A 25,110-nucleotide genomic window follows, 5' to 3' on the forward strand; every position below is an offset into this window, starting at 1 on the left:
TGGATGAATAAATCTTAGGTGTCTGTGAATAAAAATGCTACCAAAGGCAGACGCTAAACGGTTTTCTTGGCCGTCGATCAATCACCCTGCAAGGCTTGGAGTCAATTCAGTAGTAGATAGCCGAACAAATAAAACGGTGACATCATCCTTCGGTGACTTGTCTGACATTACGACAATAAGGGGCAATATACTCCTTGAAACTGGTTGGTTGAGTTGGCTAGAAAGGCATGGTTTGGACCATATGGCATCCGTCTATTCGCGGATGTCATCACTAGGATGTGTTCCAGGCCTTGGCGAAGTCATATTCTGACATATCCACGCGAAAAGTGAAAGTTTCATGAACGATCAGATCGATTTATTCAACTTACGGTTAGGCTGAAACGCTAACCGCAACACTCCACTTGTGTTTGGTAAAGAGCCATTAACGACTTGCGATCAATTAGAAAAAAACAGATGGCTTTGAAGATTACAACACTCAGAGCCAGCCATGCAGAAGGGATACGGCCAGAAACTGCCGACTATCACACGACTTTTCTCATTCGACAGATTCACACGTGATTAGTGGCTCATTAATAACGACTAATCGCAGGCTTCATGGCCTCTTCAATGTAAGCGTGTGATTTAAGCGCATCCAAAGCAACGTTTCCACTTACAGCGTACGCGGTGCGTTAGCGGTTTTTCGTAAGCGGATTACTACAGCATTGTCGACATAACTGCGAAAGGTTACCGTAAAACACTTTCAGGATATGGGGAAGGCTACATCATGTGCACCTGGTAAATACAAGCACACTGCAGTTCATTTAGTAATCAGAGGTAAGCAGCTGAATCCGGACTTTTCCACATTTTGAGTGAAGTGACATAAAAGCACACGAGTAGAGTCCAAACTGGGTGACTGACAGGGAACGCTGCATAGAACAAAATAATACAACATAGCAGTCATGCAGTTTCATTTGTTCTCACTAAAAGCACCCACACACAAACCACCAACGGGTCACCAGTAGTGCCACGTCCCAAATTCGTTGCGTCTAAGAGATACTGTTACCTGTCTGATTGCATGTAAAGAGCAGGCAAAGTCCCACCGCTGTTGCCCGTAAAACTGTACCGGGTCACGTGACTATGTCATGGCCTATCAAATACCGTTGCCGGTTGCTAACCAAACGCACCAGGCAGTTTTTGGAAAATCGGATAGCTGTAAGCTGAGCTGAAACCAGCTTGGATGCATTTCATCCATTACGGTAACGTGAGGCAGCAAGTCTTCAAATACTGGAAATATAGTTCGCTTTCACCAGGCCCCGACTTCCTTCATATTCACTGCCTCTATAAATCTGTATAACACGATTAATGATGCATCGATTGGCGGACGCCAACAGCAGACTGTTCGCCTTGATGACGTCACTATAGCCCTCTGAGATAACCTCAAACAGCACTGTTGCCTTCACCTCCGCTCCGGGCAACAATGTTCGCCTCGGTCATCATATCGGGGTACAGTGACGTCATCTACGGTCAGCAATTTACCGCTGGTGCCCGCTGCTCAATGCTCTCTGCCGTTTTCGTAGAACACCGGAAACTAAACATCGGACGAGTTAAAGCCCGTTTACACCTTGCGTAAACATAGCGGAGTCACGTAGATTCTTGCGAGTAAGGGAAAGCCTACACAATGATTTCTATCTTAGCATGAGGGAAGCTTGCTATCAAGAGCACACTGCTGAGCGGGCTCAAGGATAAGATCAGCAGGAAAGGTCAATCACACCAGTTATGAAAACGCCGTTCAGAACGGTTCCGCATTCTTAAAAACACTGACGTTGTTTCTGCCTTCAAGAATAACCGCGCTATTCGGTAAAGCAGGATTTCTGATCCCTCCAAAAAACAGTTTAACTCTGCACATAACGCTATTTTTTACACTTCACTGTACGCTGTAGCAATGCTAGGTCTAATCAGAATCTTCGGCTGAATGCGTCCGTTACCGTAAGGCGATTTGGGACGGTTGGATTTTGTCAGTTAACACGCTTAGTGTCATAAAGGGCGCATGACATCGAGATTAGCAGCTTGTTTCCACATTAGCATTTCCTGTCAGCAACTAACAGCCCGTCGGTCATGAAACGTGTCGATGCCTGCAGATATCAAGCTTGCTTCGTTCCACCTGACCATGAGACGTCGCCCACAAGTCTTGGTGCATTCACCTTCAGGCAAACCTTAAACAATTCATGTGATTCCGGTCAAATCGTAATCTTCAGGCATTGAGAAGAGAATACATCCCGCAACATCCAGCATTCTTTTTTCTCGCGCTACAACACCACGGTTTTGCACCGAGTATACTTCAGATATCGCTGAAAAGGAACTCGTCCATCCATGTGTGACGCCCAGTCTTTTGTAAATTATGTCCGCATCATCTTGTCGCACTATGCCGCTGTCCCTGGCAGACACTACGGCCGCAGACACCGAAGCACACTCCGCATGAATGCACCTGTGGTGTTGTCCTGCAGATGCCTGCACCGCTCTCACGCGCCGTGCCCGATGAGCCGGAAGAGACGGTACCACGGTCGCAACACATGACCGAGCGTGATGCGGCCCTGCAGCGCGTCAACTGCAGTCGTCAACAGTCACCGGGAAAGAATGTGGTGCGTTGGGGTGAGGTAAGACTGTGCCGCCAAACAGGGTCTTGGTTCTCTGACGTGTAACGCTGGCGTTACAGCTCGTGTTTAGATATTATGGGGAAACAGATAATGACGGTGATACGCTGCTAACGGGCATTCGAAAGCAAATTATTTTAAGTAGTTGATGAAAGTATTACAGAACAGTGAAAATAGGCTGTGCGGAGCCATCTACCAAATGACAGTGTCTGAAAGTCTTGGGTCCTATTCATTGATTCACGGCACACGCATGTGTAGTTGGAAATATCTTAATTGCCAAGCAAATGAAATTAAATAAATTGCCAGTAAATGATAATTAACTAATATGTCGTAAATATTAATTCAATTAAATAGTAAAAAGTATACAACAACAGTAAATTGCCCAGTTTAGAAAGACCGGTGGCCAGTTCCGCTTGATGAGTGATTTCGTCGACTGTTTTCGTCTCATTAATTAGCACACCCTGAAGTGATGCCGGAGAAGGCAAACTCACTATCACTGCTGAGACACTAGTCATGCAGATCAAGACGTCCCATGCGGTGGCTCGTCTGTTTCCAATGAACTTACAGGATCCTCTCGTCAGGAATAGATCTTGATAAATACGTCTGTCGAAAAACCAATCGCGTGGCGGATGTAAGCCGGCTTCAAAATCGCAATCTCATCGTCTTTCCCATGCAGGCACATTCATCTCCAGACAGAGGCCCGCCCGCGCTCAGAGGCTAAGCATGCCATCTGTTGCGGGGCAAATCACCCTCCTCGTGCAGTATCGCACGTTCTATCAGAAGCGTGACACAAATATTGGACGGGACACGGTCTTGCGCGGAGCCCGCACCGGCAACATCGGCGCATAAACAGGCCAAGGCGCTGCAACGCCAGTTCATCTCAGAGCGAAATCACGACCCGCTGGCACGACCTGCTCTGTTATGCTCATTCATCTACACTTCTACGTACACATGAATCGAAATCATTAGTGTGCAGGGGACCTGTGCATGAAGAACGCTTGAAAGTGAATTGTTTCAGCCGTGTTGGTCGTTGTGCCTCCAACGCTAAATGCGAAGTAAGCCCATTCCAGACATAAGTGCAGTTTTGGGGATACGTTTACGCTTACCCAGCACTCTACAAGCGATTAAGTCAAACTGCACAGCTGGTATGTATTTGCGGCACGAATAGGGCCCCTGAGCCATTCCGTCTCATCAAAAAGCAGGGGAAATATGATCTGCTGAACCGGAATAGCAATGCTATGACGATGGCTACATAACGAATCAATGAGCTCTGCCAGCACGTGCTGATCACATGCAGCCATGCAATTTAATTGATATGAAATTCCTACAAAAAACGGTCATCCGCGTGGCTCTCAATTTAGTCACCGCCGCAAAAAAGGGGATTCATTTATGCGAAGCCACATTTTCCCTTCACCAATCGCACACTTTGGGACATGACACCTAGGACAATGACACACATCCACTCTGACTCCATCACCCTTGACGTGCTCTCGGCACTTCAGCACATTTTTCGGTTCCGACCTCATTAATGCAGAGCAACATGTGCGGCGTCAAATTTCTTTGGGGGGGGGGGGATCCTGGCCACACAGTGTCCTACCCCTCCCATTCATAGGCCAATGTTCTCGCAAAGCCCGGTCCCCTCAGTCTGATGCTCAATCTGCCACAACGCGCTAAACACGTTAAAAAACTCTAAAACTCTGGCGTTTTCGCAGATCCGAGCCTGCCTCATCCCAGCAGCATTCGCCGAGCTGGGCGCCACTCACCGACGGTCCGTCGGCCTGGGCGGCGGCGCTGACGGTCTGCGGTGGCTGCGAGGCGACGCTCGCCGCGCCCTGCGAGCTGCTGCTGGCCGCGCTGCTCTGCGTCTCGTTCAACGACGTATAGGACGAGGAGCGTGACGAGAGCGTGCCCTCGGGCGCCACGCCCAGGCTGCCCGACGAGCTGAGGCTGAAGGTGTCGGGCCGACCCGGCCGGCCGCCCGCCGCCGGCCGCACCGGACTCAGGTGCACGTGCTTCAGCATCCTGCGGCGGGAGGGGACGAGCGTGAGCGCAGGCTGGTGCCCCGGGGGAGGCGCTTCGGCGGTGCTTCGACGGCACTTCGGCGGTGAGGGCGGGGGAAGGGCAGACTCGAGGCGTGTGCGATCATGCGCTGAGGACTGAGACTGCAGCCAGGGCACGCATGAACATTGGGGATGATTCACTGCCGAGACGTGTGGGGAAGGCTGGAGAGGATCACAGGGAGAGGGCGACGTGATGACGGGCAGCGTCAACAGACTGAGGTGCGAAGAACCATCGAAACACGATGCAGCATCGCTTTATTTAGGTCCGTCAGAAGGAGAGCCAACTAGCAAGATGCGGTCTGTTTGGAGCCAAAACCGAACAGCGCGACAAAAAAGTTCAGTCGGCTTAAAATGAGCGGGGAAGACACAGTTGCGTGAATTTCACAGCAGCACGTTTGCTTACACGAGTGAATAAAGCACCTATTGTTGGAAATTGTTTGGGTAAACTTCCGCTGCCTCTGGCCGACGTCACGTTGGGCGGTGTGCCATGGACCGGCGAAACGCAACCAGTAGTGGGCGCACATCCATTCATCGATAAACATTCGGTTGGCAAAAGTTAATGGACTGTGGAATTTCAGCATGTGTGTGTGTGTGAGTGAGTGTGTGTGTGTCAAATAGCATCGCACGCCCTCTGCACACAAGCAGGTGAACATGACCAGCAAAAATGTCACGCTGATTCCAGGACCGAGAGGGATGCCGACGCCTTGCTGCTTAAAAAAGGACACGAGTCTGATCAGCTCACTCCTCGACTTTTGTGCCCTCCACGCTTACGCACCGCACTCGTTTCACTCTCTCGACGTATTTCCAACGACTGGCGTATTGTTAGCAGCGTTAGCGTCACATCTGGAACTGCTAGTAAAACAGTTTATCCTGATCCGCTGTCCTTGCGGGCAATCGTGGGTGATCCACATCCGGTTGGAGAATGAACTGCGGCCGGATGGAGGGTGCACGCGACCTCAGCTGCCCCGTCGGACCGTCTCATCAAGTCACCAGAATCGTCAGCTGCCCCGTCGGACCGTCTCATCAAGTCACCAGAATCGTCAGCTGCCCCGCCGGACCGTCTCATCAAGTCACCAGAATCGTCGCTGCCCCGTCGGACCGCCTCATCAAGTCACCAGAATCGTCAGCTGCCCCGTCGGACCATCTCATCAAGTCACCAGAATCGTCAGCTGCCCCGTCGGACCGTCTCATCAAGTCACCAGAATCGTCAGCTGCCCCGTCGGACCGTCTCATCAAGTCACCAGAATCGTCAGCTGCCCCGTCGGACCGTCTCATCAAGTCACCAGAATCGTCAGGTTGGGCTGTTTCAGCAGGAACCACCACACGATGGAGAAGAATGATGTAAATACTTTCTGGCTCTTATATTTATATATTGACGGTTCACGCAAGTTACATCACTTTAGGATTATGTTTTGCGTCGGAAATAAAAAGTCCGCTCGTAGCTTCTCGTCTTTGTTCCGACGGAGTATTGTGATTTTGGTGTGATCAGTTTGGCGTTTCGTTATTTTCTCAGAAATCAATGCATTTGTAATATTGCAAACTTTAGTTGGATACGCAAATTTCAAATATTACCGTGAACAACGTATATCAGAACCACATAATTACATCTTGCGTGCCAGCGCAAGCAGCTGGGCCTCGCCTCCAGATTCCTGTTCATCCCGGAGCAGAACAGTAGGAGCACGTAGTCTGATGCGACCTCCATTCCAGACCACAGAGCCGCGCCCCCGGCTACACTGGCGGCCGACACGCCGCGGCCACCGGCGCCGTCCATCAGCTGTTGTCGACGGACGACCGGCGGTCAGCTGGTGTCGTTTACGGCCAGCTGAGCTGACCTACGGCCACCGCCCAGTCCGCCGCAGACGACGTATGGGTCAGCGGCGTGTCGCGCGATCGCGTCGCGGCTCTGTCGCCGCGCCGCGGCCGCCCCTTCCCGCGATTACGCGCAGAAAGTCGGGCGGCGGCGGCGGCGCGCGCGGTGGGAACCGCGGCCGGAACCTGATCCGACGCGCCCACATAAACACTGCCGGGGCGGACGCCGGCCGGCCCGCGCGCGCGAGGCTGCGGTGCGTGCTCTGGTGGATCGGCGCGCTCGGCGCCCCGCAGCCGCCCCCGGCACTGCCCCAGGGCCACACCACAGCCGGCGGCGAGAGCGGCGCGGGGCGTCACGCAAACCGGTGGGCCGCGGCCGCCGGCGGTCAGTAGCTCCTGCCCCGCCCGTGGGAGCGACTCTCCGAGAACGACTCCCGCACGTCCGGTGACGCTGATTTTCTGGCCGACCAGGCAACGGACGCTCTCACTCCCAGATCACTGGCCACGCTCACTGAAGCCCGGCGGAGCCCGGTAAAGCCACGTGAAACCCGCTACAGCTCGTTGAAGCCCACCATGCAGCTCTTTGGGGTCTGAGGAGTCCGCTCAAGCCCTGCGGAGCCAGCGGGTTTTAGCGAAGCCCGCCGTCAAGCAGGCGGACCGGCCATCGCGGCAGTACAAAAAGCGGCTGCGGCCACTGTTCCCAATTGGCGTCGGGGAGACCGCGAGATGGTTTTTGCCGCCAGTCTTTGGTTACAGCTCTATAAACACCGCCACCGGACAGTCCCGTGCTGATCTTGCGACAAGAAGAACGGGCTGTGTTGGCTCTGGCGACATATGTCGGACGCGCCGGCCACTCACAGGGCACGTGACGCAACCGGCGGCCCACTTGCGAGGCGCGGGTGACACGCTTGCAAGGCAGCGCTCGAGAGGCGCCGCGCCAGCATCTAGTTATCATAGTAAGCTGGACGAGAGGCGCGGGGCGAGAGCCTGTCCGACATGACGAGCAGCGCTGTTGGAGGTGGGGCTGGCGCCGACGCTAAGCCCCAACTAAGTGGCGGAGAGGGGCCTGCTTATGTCAGCGCAGCGGCACGGCTCTAGGCCCGGCCGAGCCCTTCAGACGGTCTCCGATCTAATGACTGACCGTCACAGCGAAGCGTTTTACCTGCGGTGCCGCCTTAGCGATCCGCCGTGTTTTCAGTGCAAAGGAATGGACATTGTGCGACAGGTGGCTCCCGTATAGTCCCCGATCACAGCGGTGGTGCTTATTAGCATGCTAGTGTAAGCCACCAGCTGCTCGACTTTCACCCCAGTTGTAGCGCCTGTTGGCACGTCGAACCACCCCGTCGGTCACCGTGTCACGTGACACTACACAGACGGTGTCAGTGACCCGGGTGTCTCCCACGCCCACGGCTCAGGCATACCAGTCCATGCACGCGGCCCACCGGCGACCCTGTCCAAACACGCAAGCTTTCCAGCCCACGGAAACACGTGCACCGGCCGGTGGACAGATACTATCTTGTCAACGGATGCGTGCGTCCTAGCCGGCCAGCCCAGCTGTGCCAGTCGGCGGCCCCTGACCGGTCCCCCACGCCGGGTGTGCCGCTCGTGGCTCCGCCCGGCCGTGCCGGGGCGTGCAGCCGGAGGTGCCCAGAACGGCTGACCGTGTCGGGCGTGCCGACCGCCAACCAACACGGGCTGCCGTGGCGCCGCGCCGCTATCTGATGGCGGTCGGCGGCGGCTCCAAACTCGGCGGTGCCGCTCGCGCCCAGATCAAACCCCGGCCGTCTATCAGCTTGAGCGATTGGGATTGAGTCTGACGCGGCGGCCGGTCAGATTTGAGCCGGCGCCGACTTCGGACCCGCCGGCGGGCGCACCGCATCCTCGGGGATTATTTCGCCGGATTACAGCCCGCGCCGGTGCTCAGGCGAAGCTCCTCCGCGGCGCCGAACGGGCAACGACCCTTCGCTGTCATCAGATGTTCTCTGGCCCTGCGCTGGTGCGTGCACCGTCTCAGGCCGCCTTCAGCACGCTGCTTCAGTCACGAACGAGAGCTCTGGCGGGGCGGGGCGGCCAGCATGGGTGCATACTCGGAGCGGGCGGACCGACATAGCATGCCACGGCTTGCAGACAGGAGGACCCACGTCAGGCACGGTGGGTCCAGCGATGCCCCGCAGTGCACGACCGCTGGCGAATGCTCAGTCCAATTGCTGCGTCGCTTTTGCATGCATCGCGCTCATGTAAAAGAGACGCTAAGCTATCTTGCTATCCTGACAAGGTGTTGTAAACCAGCATAGAAAAGAACCGACAGTGCAAAAGGGTCGACAGACTGCTGATGTTCAGAAGCTTCGCGGACAGTGCCCCGGGGTCGCCGCGCATGCGCGGTCTTCATCCGTTCACAGAGGCACAATGACGGGCGGGACCTCTCATCAACACGGACGCCAGGAGACGTCACGGCCACGCTCGCCGTGCCATTCAAGTCGGCGCCGGGTGTCAGAGGTCACTTGAATTCGTCCATGTAATTGGTCGTTTATTAGGAGCAGCGAACTTTCGTTTGGCGAGTCTCACGACCCAGCAGCAGGTGGCAACGGTGGCATGTCACCCGGTGCCAACCAGCGCGGACTCGGAACCAGGGGCTGAGAGAGGGGGCCGCTTTGCCACGAGGCAGAACGAATGCTTCTTCATCACCGAGCAGAGAGAGGGCCGCTTTACGACGGGCAGAATGAAGGCTCATGTACGAGCTCCCAGGGCTCCAGGCGTGTCGGGAGCAGATGGGACGAACACAAGAAAACAACTACCGTTGTCATGACGGCGGCAGAATCTGCACAGGGCGATTCCAGCTGTTTTGGGTTAGAGACGCCACTTTTGAGTCGCTTTAACCCGCACATCGCGGGCCTGTGGGCTCAAAAGTGGTGCCTCTTCTAGTATGAATTACTTCAGTACAGTTGCACGTTTGTGATTGACGCGGCGGGCAGCAAGGGTTAGTTACCGAGAAGCGCGTTGCTTGGATTTGAACCAGTGTGTCATTACAGACCATGTGATATCCTGTTTCCCAAAGGCAAAGTGTGCTTTGAAAAGAGCTTCTCTGATAAATGTCATAGGAAAGAAATCAAAGCCGAAATATACCGTCTCGTGGAATTCACAAGGGCAATAGCTTCATGTCTCCATATTTTTCTCTCTAAAAAGAGCGTTTCAAGCTTTTGAGGCATTTATTGCACAAACATTTTGAAAAAGTTGCGTGCTGCCAACATTACCGAACGCACACGTTGAGGGAAGCAAGGAAAATGAAATATATGTATTTCCTAATGACGAGCAGGGACTCCAATGATGTTTCTTCCGTAGGAGTGGTTACTTCAAATCAAAATATTAACGTTTTCATAAGGATTTCGAGAAAACTGGCATCAACGATCAAACTGAACGGGTCTGATCTATCAATCAGTGAAAAGTACAAAAAGTCCCACACTCCCTTAAACGGTAAAGGTGTGAGCACGTTCGATGCTTAACCACGAAGCTTAGCAACTCTTCGGTGTACTAGCATTTCAAAGTACAAAATAAGCGTGAGTGTGGCTGATGGCTGAGTCCGCAAATGACACGATTCATTCCCGAGCACAGGTCAATCCAGTGACATTTGTGCATGCCACATGGCCTGCACCGCATCCTACTGGCGCTATCACTATGTCAACAGTGCGCGTACCAGGCAAGGATGAAATGACATCACTAAAATGCTGGACAGGATTCTGAAGTAAAACCGCGTGGCATCACCATATATATTTGCCTGTTAGATTCTGACTACCAGCGCTAGTTCGGTTCGGAGGCGCTCTTAAGAGTTGTCTTAGTTTCAAACGCAAGTGTTGACAGCTATTATCAATCTATTATTGTTGCGAATTATCCATTCGCGCACAGTAAGCTTCAGCCACCAGCGTCCAGACAAGTCAGCCCCATGACAAGCGGTTGAGTGCGGACGGGGATGGAAATCATACGGTGACACAGGTCCGTGACCACTCTTTCCGAACAGAGCGATGCGATCTTACTGGCAGGAACCGGCCGCTGCGGTCACACGAGACTACTAATATTACAACATCAGCCAGCCATTGCTGACTTGTCTTACTGAGCTAAAGATCTTTCGAGCACACAGTAAATAGAACACAAGATCGAGTGACGCCCTGAGCACGTTCAGACCCAGCGTGGTGTCCCATCGAACAAGCCGCCTAGGCTGAAAACGCAGTACAGTCCGAAAACTCACGGCGTTTGCATGCCCGAGACGGAGGCTTCATCAAAAATGCCAAGAACAGCGCCGCAGCAGCGCGACACAAAAAGTACGATACTTTCCATCCAGCTATCTGGTACAATGCCGACGAGACACAGAACGCCGCGAAATGTCAAGGGCCGGCCAGGATGGGCTCAATTGCTTCACGCGCCGCCAACCGGCGATATACCGAGGCTCTTTCATAAACGAAGCCACTTTGTCACTCAAGGTCTCAGCCTGGGACTGAGGTGAAAACACTGCAATTACGCCCTCTTTCAGTTCGAGACGTTCCCTGACACCAGACAGCCAGCCTGGCTGTAGGAGGGGGACGCCTTGAGGAGAGGGGCGGGGGTTGCGAACAAACGTCGCAGATGCCGGGGAATCGCGTGACAGCATGCATGCGCCTCGCGCGCGGCAGCGCGGTCGCGGTGAAAGTCGACTCGTAGCCAGAAAAAGCAAAGGGCAAACAAAGCGCATGCCGGCTGTCGGAATTCGTAAGCGTCGCAGGGTGAGCTCGGGCCAGCCACGCAGCATGTTCGCCGGGTGACCTCCGGAGCGGGACATAAACTGGTTCGCGCGACCTACACGGGGTCACGCCGCCGGGCGGCCTTCGGTCGGCGACCTGACAAACGGCACGGCGAGGAGATCCGCCGCCGCCGCGTCCAGCGATACCTTCGTGACTGGCCGGCAGGAGGCTTGTGCCCTCAGTTCGCGGAAGCTCCGTCCCATGCGATGCTCCATGTATATACATTGTTCACTATGCCGCAACAGTGATAACCACGTGGACTTAGAAGGAGCGAAGTTGTCTGTGTCCCGAGATAGGGGGAGGGGAGCGTGAACAGCAGCCCTCGGTCATTAATATTTGTTGCGAGTCCGGCAGCGTAACGCTGACACGCGTCTGAGATCGACGCGTCACGCGTTTCGGGCGAACGTGACTCGGGCACGGACGAGTCGGTCGCCAAACAAACGACTCTTGACTCATGCAGCTGGGAGTCAGGGCAGCCGATGCGTCATTCAGGCAGCACACAGGGCTCGACTCAGCGCGGCGTGGGTATCGCGCGGTAGTACTCTGATTTGACTACTGAGCTGGCTTGCAGGACTCAGGCGTCCACACAGTCCAACGATGACCCTTGCCCACAAACGCCCGGCATGCGTAAAGCCTGGAGTCACTGGGCTGGGGAGACAGACCCGGCCCCCTGGAGAGCACACAGGATGACGCCCTCGTCTCCCACGTCTCGTCTCGTCTCGTCTCGTCCCGTCTCGTGACGCTCCCGTCTGAGGCGCCCAGCGGGAGTCGGACGGCCGCTCGCCAGCTGACTCAGCTCCGTCGGCCGAGCCCGCCAGCTGAAGGCGGCGGCGGGGGCTGGGGCGGATGCGACGCTGCCGGTGGCGTGCCCGGAGGCGGACCGCGTCCGTTCCCAGGGTGGCCGATGCCGGGCGCCCGGGGCCTCGCCAGAGGCGCAGGGGTGGCCGCCGGCGCCGCCTGAATCACTGACCGCCTTCGCTCACTGATGAAGCTTCCAGCTTGGAGGTGGACGGGGACCGCCCACATACGAGTTTTTTACATATCTGGAATAGGTCTCCCAAGATAAAATCGCATTGCTTCACTTGTATCAGAACAAAACCTAAATGCTGTACTCTTCCGTAGAACTGAGGAAAGATACCTACCTACATAATACCCACAGTTTACACATTGTAACATACATTTGGTCAGCTGGGATTTTTCCGCCGGTGACACCCAGGCGCGAACGGAAGGCGGAAGCGACGCCGTAATGCGGCTTTGACGTTGTAAGGGGTGTCGGCAAGATGGGCCGGGCCATCCATTAAGCCGACGCTGTGCAATATGCATATCGGGACCGATTGGCATTCATGAAGGCCGCAGCGCATCGCACGCATGGCGCCCCAGCGGCGGAGCTGTCGTCGCGGGAGTATTTACGCCGGCGCGAGCAGGCCGACGTGCGGGGCACGACTGATGGATGCACTGTCTGTCGCCCCCGCACGTGTTCCATGGGACAGCTCGCTATCTCTGAGGTCATCGCTGACATCAGCGGCTCCGTATCGGTGATGGCCGGATCCCAGCGCACACGAGACGCTACGTTTCTTGATGTGCATGGTTCGTCCGGTTCCGAGCTTACTAATCAGCTAACCAACATAACAGTGCAGAAGCCTCATTGGGGTTAATACGCAATCAGTGAATTTAGGAAATGAATGAGTCATAGGTGGTCTTTGTACCCGTGGGCCTTTCCAGATCCCTTCTGCCGCCACCAGAAGACACGGTCATCTGATGGCCGGGAAGGGCTCACACATTCCCCACTTTGAACACGACTTGTTGAAAATGACTCACCAAGATGCAGCGGCTTAGGCAAACAATGTACTCTTTTATCCCAGACTTAGGTTACACATCGGATTATGTCGGAAATGAGTGTCATTTTAAGCTGCTTTGCGAAACCGCGACGGAAAAGTGTGGGAAGGTAATTGTACGCTTCAGTCCTTAGACGGCTTCAGAACTTACGTTTTTGTTATTTCAATACTATTTGCTCCTCCTGGGATTACGAAGCGCCGCCCAAGGAAACTAGCGCCTCTTAAAGATGCCGTTCCCTCCTATGGCCTGGCCATGACCCAAAAACAGCACAGGGCCAGAAAACGGCCGGCCACATGTTGCACTAACAATCAGCAACTGGCGCTCAGTACCGCCACACAAACATCCCCGCTGGTGGTGCATGGAGCAGCCCCAGCTGTCTGAATATTGACTGTGAGGGGCGACGACTGCATTTGGCCGCACTCCCTCCGCTGCAGAGCACAAGATCACTCTCGCTTAAACAAGCGCGATGGGCGCCGAGCACTGGATCATTAATTTTCTTGGGGGCAGCTGCGGCTTCGTCTCCTCCCGGCTGTCAGCGTCAAGCACCACACCGCCGCAAACTGCAGCGCAATGCACGCTCGCCATCAATAATTGCTGCTACAGCAGGACAAACGTGTGACGGCACACACAAGTATCAAAGGAAAGAGTAGGCATGCTTATTTTCGAGATCGAGTCATTCGTCGGCGGCGAGCGGTTTCCCGCAATGATCACGCTCACGGACTATGTCTGAGGTCCGGTCCACTTCAACCACTGCACATCGTCCAAATACAGTCGCATAGATAGAATCACGCCGTCCAAATACAGTCGCACACCCGCAGCGACCAAACTTTACAGCGCGCCGCTCGCCACAGCCGCACGTCGCAGGGAACGGTTCGCCCCGTCCACCATTTCCGGCCGTCCACGAGGCGGCCGCGGACGGACCCGTGGCCGTCACGGTCGGCGATCCAGCCGCACCAAGCGACGGTGTGTGGTCGCTGTGACGACCCCACCACGGCTTCGTGACTGCGCTAGCGGCCTCGCTGACTATCAGGGCGACGGACGGACCGTTTCGTGAGCGCGGCGAAAAGATGAAATCAAGGATGCTAAGGTCCAGTTTTCAGCTAGAGACCGGGGTAATTTGATCTGTCGTAAGCACCAGCAAGCGATTTGTTTTTTTTTAACAACGAGGGTGTATTATGCTGATATATTCCACCTGCAGAAAGGTGGATTGAGCCACTAGATGTCATAGTCTTCAACATGCCTACTCTGGTATCCCCAAGTTCACTGTGGTTCACTTCATCTACGGTCAGCCCAGGGCCCAAGCGGACAGAGAATGTGGCAGACACCCAAACGCCTTCGGAACCCTATCCACCGGCACTAAATTACCAGCCAGCCTAAATAGGCGGCTTTGTCTCCTGGCTAATCGAGCCGGCGAGAGGAGACAATGGGACCGCTCAGCGCTCGGTCGGCTGCCGTCGAGCTTCAAAGAGGCGGCGCCAGGGCCGTGTAATGCGTCAGTCAGCGCGGCCCTGCCTGGCCGGCGGCCCGCCGGCGCGCGACGCCGGCAGATGGACGAGACGCCCGACGCGGTGCTGTCATGGAGACGGGGGAGGGGAAGGGGTGGGCGGTGGTGGGAGAGGCGACAATGGGCTTGCGGTGATGTCGTGCGCACCGGGGCCGACCAGGTTTGGTGGTAATGTGACACGTATTTAGATGCATTTTCCTCCGGACCTAGCATCTTAAGTTATGCGTCAGCTTGTCGAGAGCTCACGTGGACTAAGTCTCCTCCACATAATTTCCTCACTAATAATTTTAAATTTCTGCGCGCGGTCCCATGTAGGGGCGGACGACAGTGAGCTGTGCGAAGGACGCCTCAAAGGCTCCGGAGATCCCATGCCAGACGCGCGAGGCCAGCCGTAGTTCCGACTCCAACTCCGCACACTCCGCACACTGCGCAAGCGAGCAGCGTGCAGAGCAAGGGGGCGTGTCGTGTCACCATATACGCGTGGGGGCAAGTGCGCCTCGTTGACCTTATTCATTAGCCTGCGTCCTACATTCTAAGCGTCATACTCCAGCCCTGGCCTCGGCGCTGCCGGCCTGAATGCGGTCATGTGAACATAAGGACAGCTGGACGCTGTTATAGCTGGAATGTCTGTGACGGGCCGAACCGTTCAGCCGGCACCTGATATTGACCCGATTTTGTGGAAAAGCCCACACCCGTAACGCACGCTCATGTCTGCCGCTGGTCGCGTCAGCGTACCGATGGGCGCACGAACGCAGCGCCCTAAGTCCAGCTGTTTGGCCGCTGCCTGAGCGGACGCATCCGCCGGCGTCTTTGCCCCAAGCGGCCCCCCGCCGCAGTCGACGCTTCCCGCCGCCAGGACGGCCGCGCGGGACAGGCGGACCTCCGCACGCCGCTAAATCAGGCAATTCCCAGCCCGCTCCCATGAAACCTGAGTAGAAAGCATGACGCACGCCGCTTGGAAATGGGCGGCCAAATTATCCCGTCGAAAGCCTGGGCCGAGGAGCGGCGCTGTCGCATCGTGCGTCGCACACTGTCACGAACTGGGGCGGCAGGCTCGGGGCCGGCTTTCGGCGTCGCGCGCAACGCGCGTCGTCTTCGGCAGTGGCCTGAATAACCCGCGGAAGGCTTCACCAGACCCAAGAGCATGACGAACGCCTCTCAGCCTCCGGCTGAGAAGAGTGACTTGGGCTCGTTTTGACAGGCGGCGGTGTGAAGCGCCGCCGCACGGGGGACGAATAGTCCCGGGATGCACGGGTACAAAACCGGCTCCGGGGAACCAAACGCGTCCGGCAGTGCATTGCGGCCGGCCGCATCCAAAAACCGCAGCTCTGTTTCGATCACATCCCTTCAAGCACCAACAAACACCAGGCAATTATGCAGATTACCGAAGACACTTGGCGCCGATTGGCCACGTAAACATATAATTACTCGAGTCCCGTTTATTGATAACGACAGCGCGGCGACGCAGCGCATTCATCAACGGAACGTGACGTGGCGAGCACGTGACACCATCTGAGGTTCGGCGGCGCCGCGCCGTCGGGCCCTGGATCGCGTCCAACTGACGACCGCTTCCTGTCCATACAAACGCCCGACGAACCCACCAAGATGCAGAGAAAACCAGCTGTTCCGGAGGCTGAGACTAGTTTAAATATGGCTCGATCTCGGCTATAACGGGATGCATTGGAGCAACCGCTCTCAGAGAGCTCAAGTTCGACTAACTTGAACTCGTCTCCAGCCTCATCGGCTAGTTTTCCCTCCTTCCATTCCCTGCGATCTCTTGTCTCTACGGCGTGGCACTTGCGGGCTGCGTTCCCGGCAGGGCCACCCGGTCGCGCTTCGGCGCGCTCCAGCCCCGCTCCGTCACACCAGCCCGTCCCAGTGCCGCCCATCCGGTGCGCCCCGGCCCCGCTCCGTCACACCAGCCCGTCCCAGTGCCGCCCGCCCGGTACGCCCCGGCCCCGCTCCGTCACACCAGCCCGTCCCAGTGCCGCCAGCCCGGCGCCGGCCGGCGGGCCTTGAGCTGAGCAAGCCGTCGCGGTGGCGGCCGGCCCGACATCGGCACTACGCGAGCACGCGGCGGCCGGCCCGACATCGGCACTACGCAAGCACGCGGCGGCCGGCCCGACATCGGCACTCCGCGAGCACGCGGCGGCCGGCCCGACATCGGCACTCCGCGAGCACACGGCGGCCGGCCGCGTCCCGTCCAGCACGGCACCGGGGCTGCCCAGCGCGGCAGACAGTGGCCGGCCACGTGCCGTCCAACACGGTACCGGGGCTGTCCAGCGTGGCAGACGGCGCGCAGACGACCGCACGTCAGCGCTGACGGATCGCCGGCGCAGCGCCGCGTCGCGCCACGCCGCGCCATTTCCGGCGCGTCCCCGCGGGAGACGACTCACTTCCGGACTGCTAGCCGTGCCGGGCTGGCCGCGTCAGGCCGACCGCGCCTCCCTCCATCTGTCCCCGGCCGCTGCTGTCTGTCCACCATCCCCGGACGTTGACACGGCGCCGCAGCTGTATCGCCGGGCCGCGCGGGCCGCGCAGACTCGGGCCCGGCCGCGCCGGCGCTAAATTGGGCCACGTGACTCTCGATACGCGATCGCATTCAGCCTCGTGCGCGGACCAGGAGTATGCTGTGTGTACCGGCAGTGGGTCAGAGGCGGGGACCCGGGTCCCGTCGCTTCGCTGCGGGGGGCGCACAGCGACCGCGCCGCACAATGCGTCGTGCGAAAATCCATCAGCGCGCGCTCGCTATGGGACATGCCGCCAATTCGGGCGGCAGGGGTCGGCCCGTTACAGCTAGGTCTCATTGGCCGGCACGGCGGCCGCGGTCAGCGCGAGGTCGGATCAGGAACGGCCGTGGCCTGAGGCGGCAGATCGCCGGCCGCGGAGGCGGTCAGCTCGGGCGGGGCGGGCCGCCGCTGGCACCAGGTCAGCGCCACATGGCCTGAGTCTCTTTCACCCCGTCCGGACCTATCGGCAGCTAGCCCCGTCCGGGAATGGCAAGCCAAAGCGATTCCTGTCAGTTTTACTCGAATATATTCTGGGACCAAAAAAGTCGATGATCCTCGAGCGTCGTTTTTATTGGACTCAAACCCATCCCTTCGATACCACCGCAGCAGCCCGGCCCGATCTGTCACAGACAACAGAGGCTGACTGTGTCACGTGCCTGCCCGCAGGTCTGCAGGAGCTGACCCGTGCTGGGGCCAGCGCTGGGGCAGCTGAATCCGGTGCAGCCAGCCGCGCTGGGCCGACGTCGGCCGCCGCCGCCAGGCCCACGACTCCACGGAAGCCAGCCGTTCGCCGGCCGTGGCGTACCCCACAATGGGCCCGGGTAACGGCGCTCCTTGTCGCCCGACAGAGCCTCTTGTTCTCCAGATTCGCCCTGCTTGGTGGCCCTTGACGCGACTATTGACTCGGCGTTGTGAGGACAGGCTGCTCCTCAGAGCGCAGGCGCGACTCGAGCGCCGCACGGCCGCGGGAGGACGACGGGGCGGGGCAGAGCCGGACCGGTGGCAAGGTCAGGTGAAGGTCAACAGAAGCGATTCATCAGTAGTGGCCTGATGTTGTATGCCATCGTTGTCTGAAGCACGGGGATCATTGCGGCTGGCACTTGACGTAGAAGCTTCGGTATTTTCAGCGTATCATCCAGTTATGCAATGGAAGCTTGCCGGTGTAGAGGTTATTACTTTTTGTTTATCTGCCCATCCCTGACAGCGATTATAAAAGCAGCGCATTTGTTCCATTGAATAAGTAAGGTCACGTCAAAAAAACTCAGGCGAAGACGATGTTTTCCCTTCCATTCAGTGCTGTTCATTATCATGCCTCGTAAGTCAGAAGCCAAACAAATGTAACACAGGTAATGCTCTTGAATTCTCGATAGTGTTGTCCCACTCTTTATTCGCTGCGTAAGGTACTTTATGATAGCCAGCGATAGTAAACTGATGAAAATACCACCATCAGCAGTATTTCCTTGCATGACTGATAATGGAGACCTCTAGCAATCTAGCGAAGCGGAAGTACCCGAGAAAGCCATATTCCGTTCAGCCAAATATCACACATAATAGTCTCGTCTCACCACACATTCCAATAACCGAGCCGCGGCAAGATTAACTGTCCCGTATCGCCCACCATTTACGAGCGTCTTATCTCCGAGCCTCGGCCACACATTTCAACCCGTTAGCCGCCTGGTGTCCCCAGGCGTCGACCAAACAATGGTCTGGGCGGCAGCCGCCGGCATGGGACGCGGTCAGCCCCCAGTTCCCAGGACCACTCCGATGAACAAACAAGATACCAAGATACCGCACTCGTGCTTGTTTATCTCTTTGTTATGGGCGCCTCCTGAGCCTGATCCCATTAGGCACAGAAAAGGGCAGCGCGGACCACAGCGTCGCGGGCACACAATCCCACACTAACAATGCACTCGCCATTAAAATGTTTACACTGCTGCCTTTGTGATTACCATAATCAGCTGGCTTATCGCCTGCCATCTTGTAAACATGACAGAAAAATAGCCGTGAAATTAGGAAATCGACAGCCCCGGCCGCACTGGCGGAATCCAATTAGACGTCATCGGCGGCACGCCGAGACATACGGGCAAACGTCGCGAGTGCAGACAGACGGACACGGTCGGGGGCAGGCGTAACAGCAGCGCTGCACTCGTGCATTGTTTGCTCACTGGCGGCTGAACTCGCTGCACTTTTGCATTCTTGAGCACTTTTAATAACACTGAGAAGAGGTGTGACTGGCAATGCAACGTTTTGAGCAGTAAGCGCTATAGCCTTCCGGCAAGCGATCGCAAGTAGACGGAAACTAAAGACAGGCAGACGCGTCATGCAATATATCCCAACCTCTGAACCGTTTTTCTTTTCGCCAATGTTGACGGGACGACACGAACTCAGCCCCCCCCCCCCCCCCCCCGGGTGCAGAACTATGACGCGTCACCCGAGTCACCACGAGTCAGCGCGGGGAACCGGGGTTACCATGAGTCATCAAAAGGCACCGCGAGTCGATACAAACCATCGCAGTCTCCAGAAGTCGTATGGACTAGCAGTCTACGCAGCTCGGACATGCACGGCATGACCCAGTCTGGGATGGGCGGGCCCCCAGGGCACATCGCTAGATCAGCTCCCTCACAGGCACGAGACACCTCGGCCATGGCGACCGGGATCGGATCAGATCGGACTAAATCGGACCGGATCGGACCGGATCGGACAGGTCGGTAGCCGGGACGGTCGCCAAGCGCCCGCTGCCAGGCTCGGCCCCACCTATCCACCACATATGGAAAGATAATCTTGGTTCTTGACACGGCTGGTGTGGTGGTCTAAGCCCCGTGACATCCGAAACAGTCGGCCTTTTGCCAGTCAGCTGTGACGGCTCCTGGTACGGCCAGGGGTTCTCGCCACCCGCGGCGCTAGGCACTCCTACCGTTCGACGCGCCCGATGTTCTCAGTGCTTAGTACCGTCAGTTGTAAGATATGCTCGCTGTCCGTGAAAGAGAGCACTACCATTAAAGCGCCAAACACATGCAGCAATCTGCTGGGCCTGGCGCAGGCCGGGATGGGTATAACTAGGTCAGAGTTTTAATGAGATTCTTCTGAACAATTAGCGCGGCTCGAAGGCAGTCGATGGAGCTATTGTGGTGCAAAGCAAGCCTCCATTGACATTCCAAGGCCACCCGAGTTTCAGGAACACTTGAATTTGAAACAAGAAATGAGCCAACGCCCCGGGCCTGTGATTTGTTCTACCTGCACGGAGCGCGTCGAACCACACACGCCCAAGGATCGCCAGTGCCTTCAGCGGTCGCAAAGAGGCAACAGCTCCGGCCAGGACTGGAGCCCGGGCATCGAGCCCACTATCATATACCGAGCTGTTTCGTGCCTACCATTACAGCTCTGATCAAATGCAACAGTTCCGTGTCGGTAACAACGTGTACACAGAATGACTGCGATGCTTTTACCTTCATTCTTTCTCAATGCACGTAGATGAAGGGTGAAAACCAGCTTGGACTCCTCATTCGGCTGTGTACACAATGCACCGTATGAGATCCAGTTGCATGCACGCGGTACTTACAATGATATGCACCGCTGCGCAGCGCCATGAACGACAGTGAGGCTAATGGTGGCACGACCCCCGACATTTCTCCGACGCTTGACGGCGACCGTTCCCACAACCGCAGGCAGCCACCTTGGGAGTGCCTTTAGTCGCCTCCAGACAGTCGGGGGCAGTAACTGAAGCGGGCGCGTCTCCCCTTTCCCACACTTCACCCTGGCCTGATGTCATGTCTTCGCGTGCCCGCCGCCCCGGCCGTTACCCAGTCAGCGCCGCCGCGTTCCTGGCGTCCCGACGACCGCGGTGCCCGCGTCGTACATGCCGCCCGGCCCATTATGTGGCGCGCTCCAGTGCAGTGCACGAGGCCGGGGGGAGGGGGGGGGGGACGGCCGCGGCCGCGCGCGGGGGGTGGGGCGGGCCGCTGAACACCGCATGGCGTGCTGCACGACCTCCCGCGGCCGCGAGCTGAGACGACCCGCTCATGGGCCGCGGCGCACAGTGGGCCAGCGCCGAAGCCCGGCGGCCAGCACCGAGCCGAGCGTCGTGTTCCACCGCGGCCGGGGCGCACCGCGGGCCAGTCTCGGCACTGGCGACCCATTACCGTGCCGAGAGACCGACCCTGCGCCACCGCCCCGGGCCAAACCCGTGCCGAACGAGCGGCGGAAGCATGACGTCACGAGCGAGCCGGCCGCCGCAGGCGACGCTTGCGGCGGGCGCTCGCTGCTTACGAGCTGTCGCTGAGGCCCCGGAGATGCTCGATAGCCCTCTTCGGACGTTTAATATCGGCTTTCGAAAGTAAGCTGGACTTGTACTCTCGCAGATTTTGTGTTGCTATATACAAATACCGGGAGAATTTGCAGGCGCTATGATTCACTCCTATACCGGTTATCGGGTGCTCAAAGCTAAAACAGCACAGCGGGGTTTTCAGCACCGCTTTCGTGCTTGGAGCAGGCACCATAAGGGCGGCTTCCATTTGCCGTAGTTGAAAGGCGAGTGAGAATAGGCATGCAACGAACAGGGTGCATGAGTTCGACCAGTCAAAATCACTGGTGGTGAATTGGTGTGATGCAGACTGACGGCATGGCTAAATATTAATTCCAGCGATTGGCTACATGTGGACACTGTTCCGCATCGTGAGCTATTCACTTCATATTCAGAGGGTATGCCGGCAGAGGCAACAGCACCTGTTGCAGAGTGGTTTATGAGGCCTCTCGCTCGGTAAGCCTCATGCATCCAACTATTCAACATACCATTTAGCTCTGCAGGGGCTCTAATTTGATACAGTGCACGGCGCTTTATTGCGTGATTTGTGGGCATTCCACCCGCATTTACATCGCCACGATGCCGGAGGAACGGATCCTTCATACATTCACACGTTTATCATTGAGAGGGCAAATAAAGGCCCTGCCTCATTTTGCTGAGATGACTTCGCAAAACGCGCCCCTTTGGCCGATTGCATAACATCACGGCAAAATTAACAAAAACCATCACAAGCACTTTATCTAAGAACGCAAACATCACCGCGATCGGCCCGAAGCCTTAATGCAGCACAAGAATGCCCGCAAAACACCACAGCGTCGCATCACGCCGCGATCGCCTCATCGGCACGCACGCGCGGCGGTAACGTGCCTCTCCGCAGCGGCTGGCGCCGGGCCTCACGGGCGCGGCGGCGGCCAGCGGAGCTACGACCCAGCCGTGGCAGGGTCACAGCGTCACCCCCGGCTCGGCGGCGGCCGGCGGTGGGACGGCGACCCGACCGTGGTAGGGTCACGGCGTCACCCCCGGCTCGGCGGCCGGCCGGAGGCGGGATGGCGACCCGGCCGTGGTAGGGCTACAGCGCCGCCCCCGGCTCGGCGGTGGCCGGAGGCACGGCCCGCGCGCGAGAGAGCCGGACAGGCCGACTGACATCTGAACCCGAGTGACGCCTAACCACCGGCCGACACGCACAGCCGGATGGCCGCCGGCGCGGCGTGCCGCGGTGCACCGCCAGACGCCGGCCGTGTGCTAATTGTTCTGCGCGTCTGGCGGCCGGGAGGCGTGTCCGACGCCGGCCGACAGCGCTGACAGCGGGCGGGCTCGGCCAGTAGCGGACGCGGGCGGCGCGGGCGGGAGCACTGAGACCACACGCCGAACACGGACGAGTTCTCAAGCTGCTAGTTTGCATCAGGGGCGATGAACCGACAGTTAACAACGAAGCGAGCTTACGTGGCTCGTAGCTTTTTAGCACTTAAGCTTTTCGACGCATCAAACCTCCTACGATCACCGATTTTTAACCATCATTAGCAAGTTTCGAACCGTAAAGGTCGCCTTGGACCTGCATTAATGGCTTAATCAATGTCTACACAGTCTTCCCAAAAGTCACTGATTTAATCAACTCGCAAGTAAAGCCCAGGAGTTGGAAGTAAAAACATCCGAAGGGAAGGTGAACGTTGAGTCCGTAGCGCAGTTTGCGGAGGCGTGTGTGCCTGCGGCAAATAGCGGCGGCAGTGGAACCATAGAAAACGTATCCGGGTGGAAGCTTCACTGGCTGGAAGTTTGGTTAAGATGCGCCGTAAAAGTCCCATGCATGTTCGCAAGCAGGTAATCCAAACGAAGCGGCGCCGTCCAGACACAAGACATGGTAATGGATCGCTCGGTTCCATCGCCAGGCCTACGCACGGCACGGCCGGCTACGACAGGTGTGTGTAATTTACCCGGCGGCTGCGAAGTTAAACGCCGTGGATTGAAGCTCTCGTCCGCATCCACTACACGCACCAATCTGATGGTAATCATGCCGCACGCGGCTCGCGGCTCTCGAGCGGAGAGGAGCGCGGTGACCGTTACGCGGCCCGGCCCGCGGCTCGGCGGAGGGCCGACCGGGCTGCAGGAGCGGGGACGCCCGCACCGGCGACCGCTCCCCGCAGCGGCCGCAGGCGTCGCCCTCGCCGCACCAGCCGTCACGTCTCATCGTCCGGTATGACAAGCAGCTCCGCGACCTTGCGGCCGCGCGACCGTCGGTCGAAAGGCCGATCTGCGCCGGGGCGATCGTCGGCCGCCACGTCTGGTCGCGCCGACCGTTCGCGCGCAGGCCGACCGTTCGGTCGTCACGCGGAGATCACGGTGCCGTTCTCCGTCGTCAGTTGGAGACAAGGAGACCGTTAAAGCGTCGCGCGGAGACAGGAGACTGCAGCCAGCGAGACATGTCTCGGAAGTCCGCTGGTCAGCGAGGCTTCCGAGACCGTTGTTCGTCACACAAGAGCCGGGAGACCCTTCGCCCGTCATGGATCCCCGAGAGACCGACCACTCTCCGGAGGCCGGAGACTCGTTAGCTCATCAGCGCGAGTCCGGGGGACTCGTCAGCTCATCAGCGCAAGACCGGAAACTCGTGAGCTCGCCAGCCCGAGGCCGGGAGTCCGTTCGCTGGACGGGCCGGTAATGGGTCGCTGGCGGTCGCCGGTAGCCGCCTGATGACCGGCTGAAAAATAGTTGGCGCCGGCGCGAGCCTGTCATCAGCGCCGGCCCGCCCCGGCACGTGGACAGAGCGGCACCTCGGGCGACGGGGCGCACCGCGGCGTTGACGCGTCGCTGGAGTGGGGGTCACAGGTCACGCGGAGTCCACGGATTGGGGTCCGTGCGTGTTGTAGCCTGGCATTGTGTTGCCTTCCAGGCGGTGTGTATAGACTCCAAGCCATCTAGCACCATTGAGAGGGGCATGAACTCCGTGTCTACGCCGGTGGTAGGGGTGGGGCATGAGCTCCGTTGCTGAGCTCCATGTCTACGCCGGTGGTAGAGGTGGGGCGTGAGCTCCGTTTCTGAGCTTCGTGTCTAAGCCGGTGGTAGAGGTGGGGCATGAGCTCCGTGTCTACACCAGTGGTAGAGATGGGTCATGAGCTCCGTGTCTACACCGGTGGTAGAGATGAACACCTTTGAGCAAACGCTCCGTACACCGCCAGCGCGCTCGTTTGGGAGAGAGTCTCATAACTGCACGGATGGCTGGATGTGCTAACGCCTACAGCGGAATGTTGCCGTACCTTTGCGCTCATCACGATCTCGCCATCGCCCGGGAGACGGCGTGGCCACCGGCGGCGACGAAACCGCCGCCGGCGGACCCACAGCCGGCGGAAATGATAAGACGTCCGGCTGCGGCTGTCATTAATCAGGGCTTTATTCAGCGGTCGGCGGCAGCGGCGGCAGCGACTGACGGCGGTCTGCGCCGCGTCCGGCGCCGGTCGCGTGGAACAGACACGCCTCGCCCTGACACGCCGACCTGACGGCCCGGCGCCGCTCCTCGCGGTGCGGTCTCGGTCGAGCGCGGACACGCGACCAGGCGCCCTCACATGGACGGCGCGGCGCACTTATGACAGGCGCAGGGCCGGGTGGCTCCAAGGCTCTGTGATGGTTCGGCTTCCCGTCGCCCTGCAGCATTCTGTCACGATCCCCGTCACCGGCGACAGCAGGCGACTCTGCGACACTCC

General features: G+C 57.9%; 1 protein-coding gene across 1 annotated transcript in view; it reads right to left on the bottom strand.

Moving 5' to 3' along the window:
• The window catches only part of LOC119089424 (uncharacterized), a 52,889-nt gene that overhangs the window by 14,585 nt on the left and 13,194 nt on the right, over positions 1–25,110 (bottom strand). The window contains exon 2 of the mRNA XM_037212112.1: positions 4,394–4,652. Coding sequence (XP_037068007.1) covers positions 4,394–4,651 — 258 coding nt within the window. The 5' untranslated portion in view covers position 4,652. The remainder of the gene's footprint in view (positions 1–4,393; positions 4,653–25,110) is intronic.

Source organism: Pollicipes pollicipes, unplaced genomic scaffold (assembly GCF_011947565.3).
Source record: "Pollicipes pollicipes isolate AB1234 unplaced genomic scaffold, Ppol_2.1 Scaffold_3087;HRSCAF=3621_pilon_pilon_pilon, whole genome shotgun sequence".
NCBI classification, from domain to species: Eukaryota; Metazoa; Arthropoda; class Thecostraca; order Pollicipedomorpha; family Pollicipedidae; genus Pollicipes; species Pollicipes pollicipes.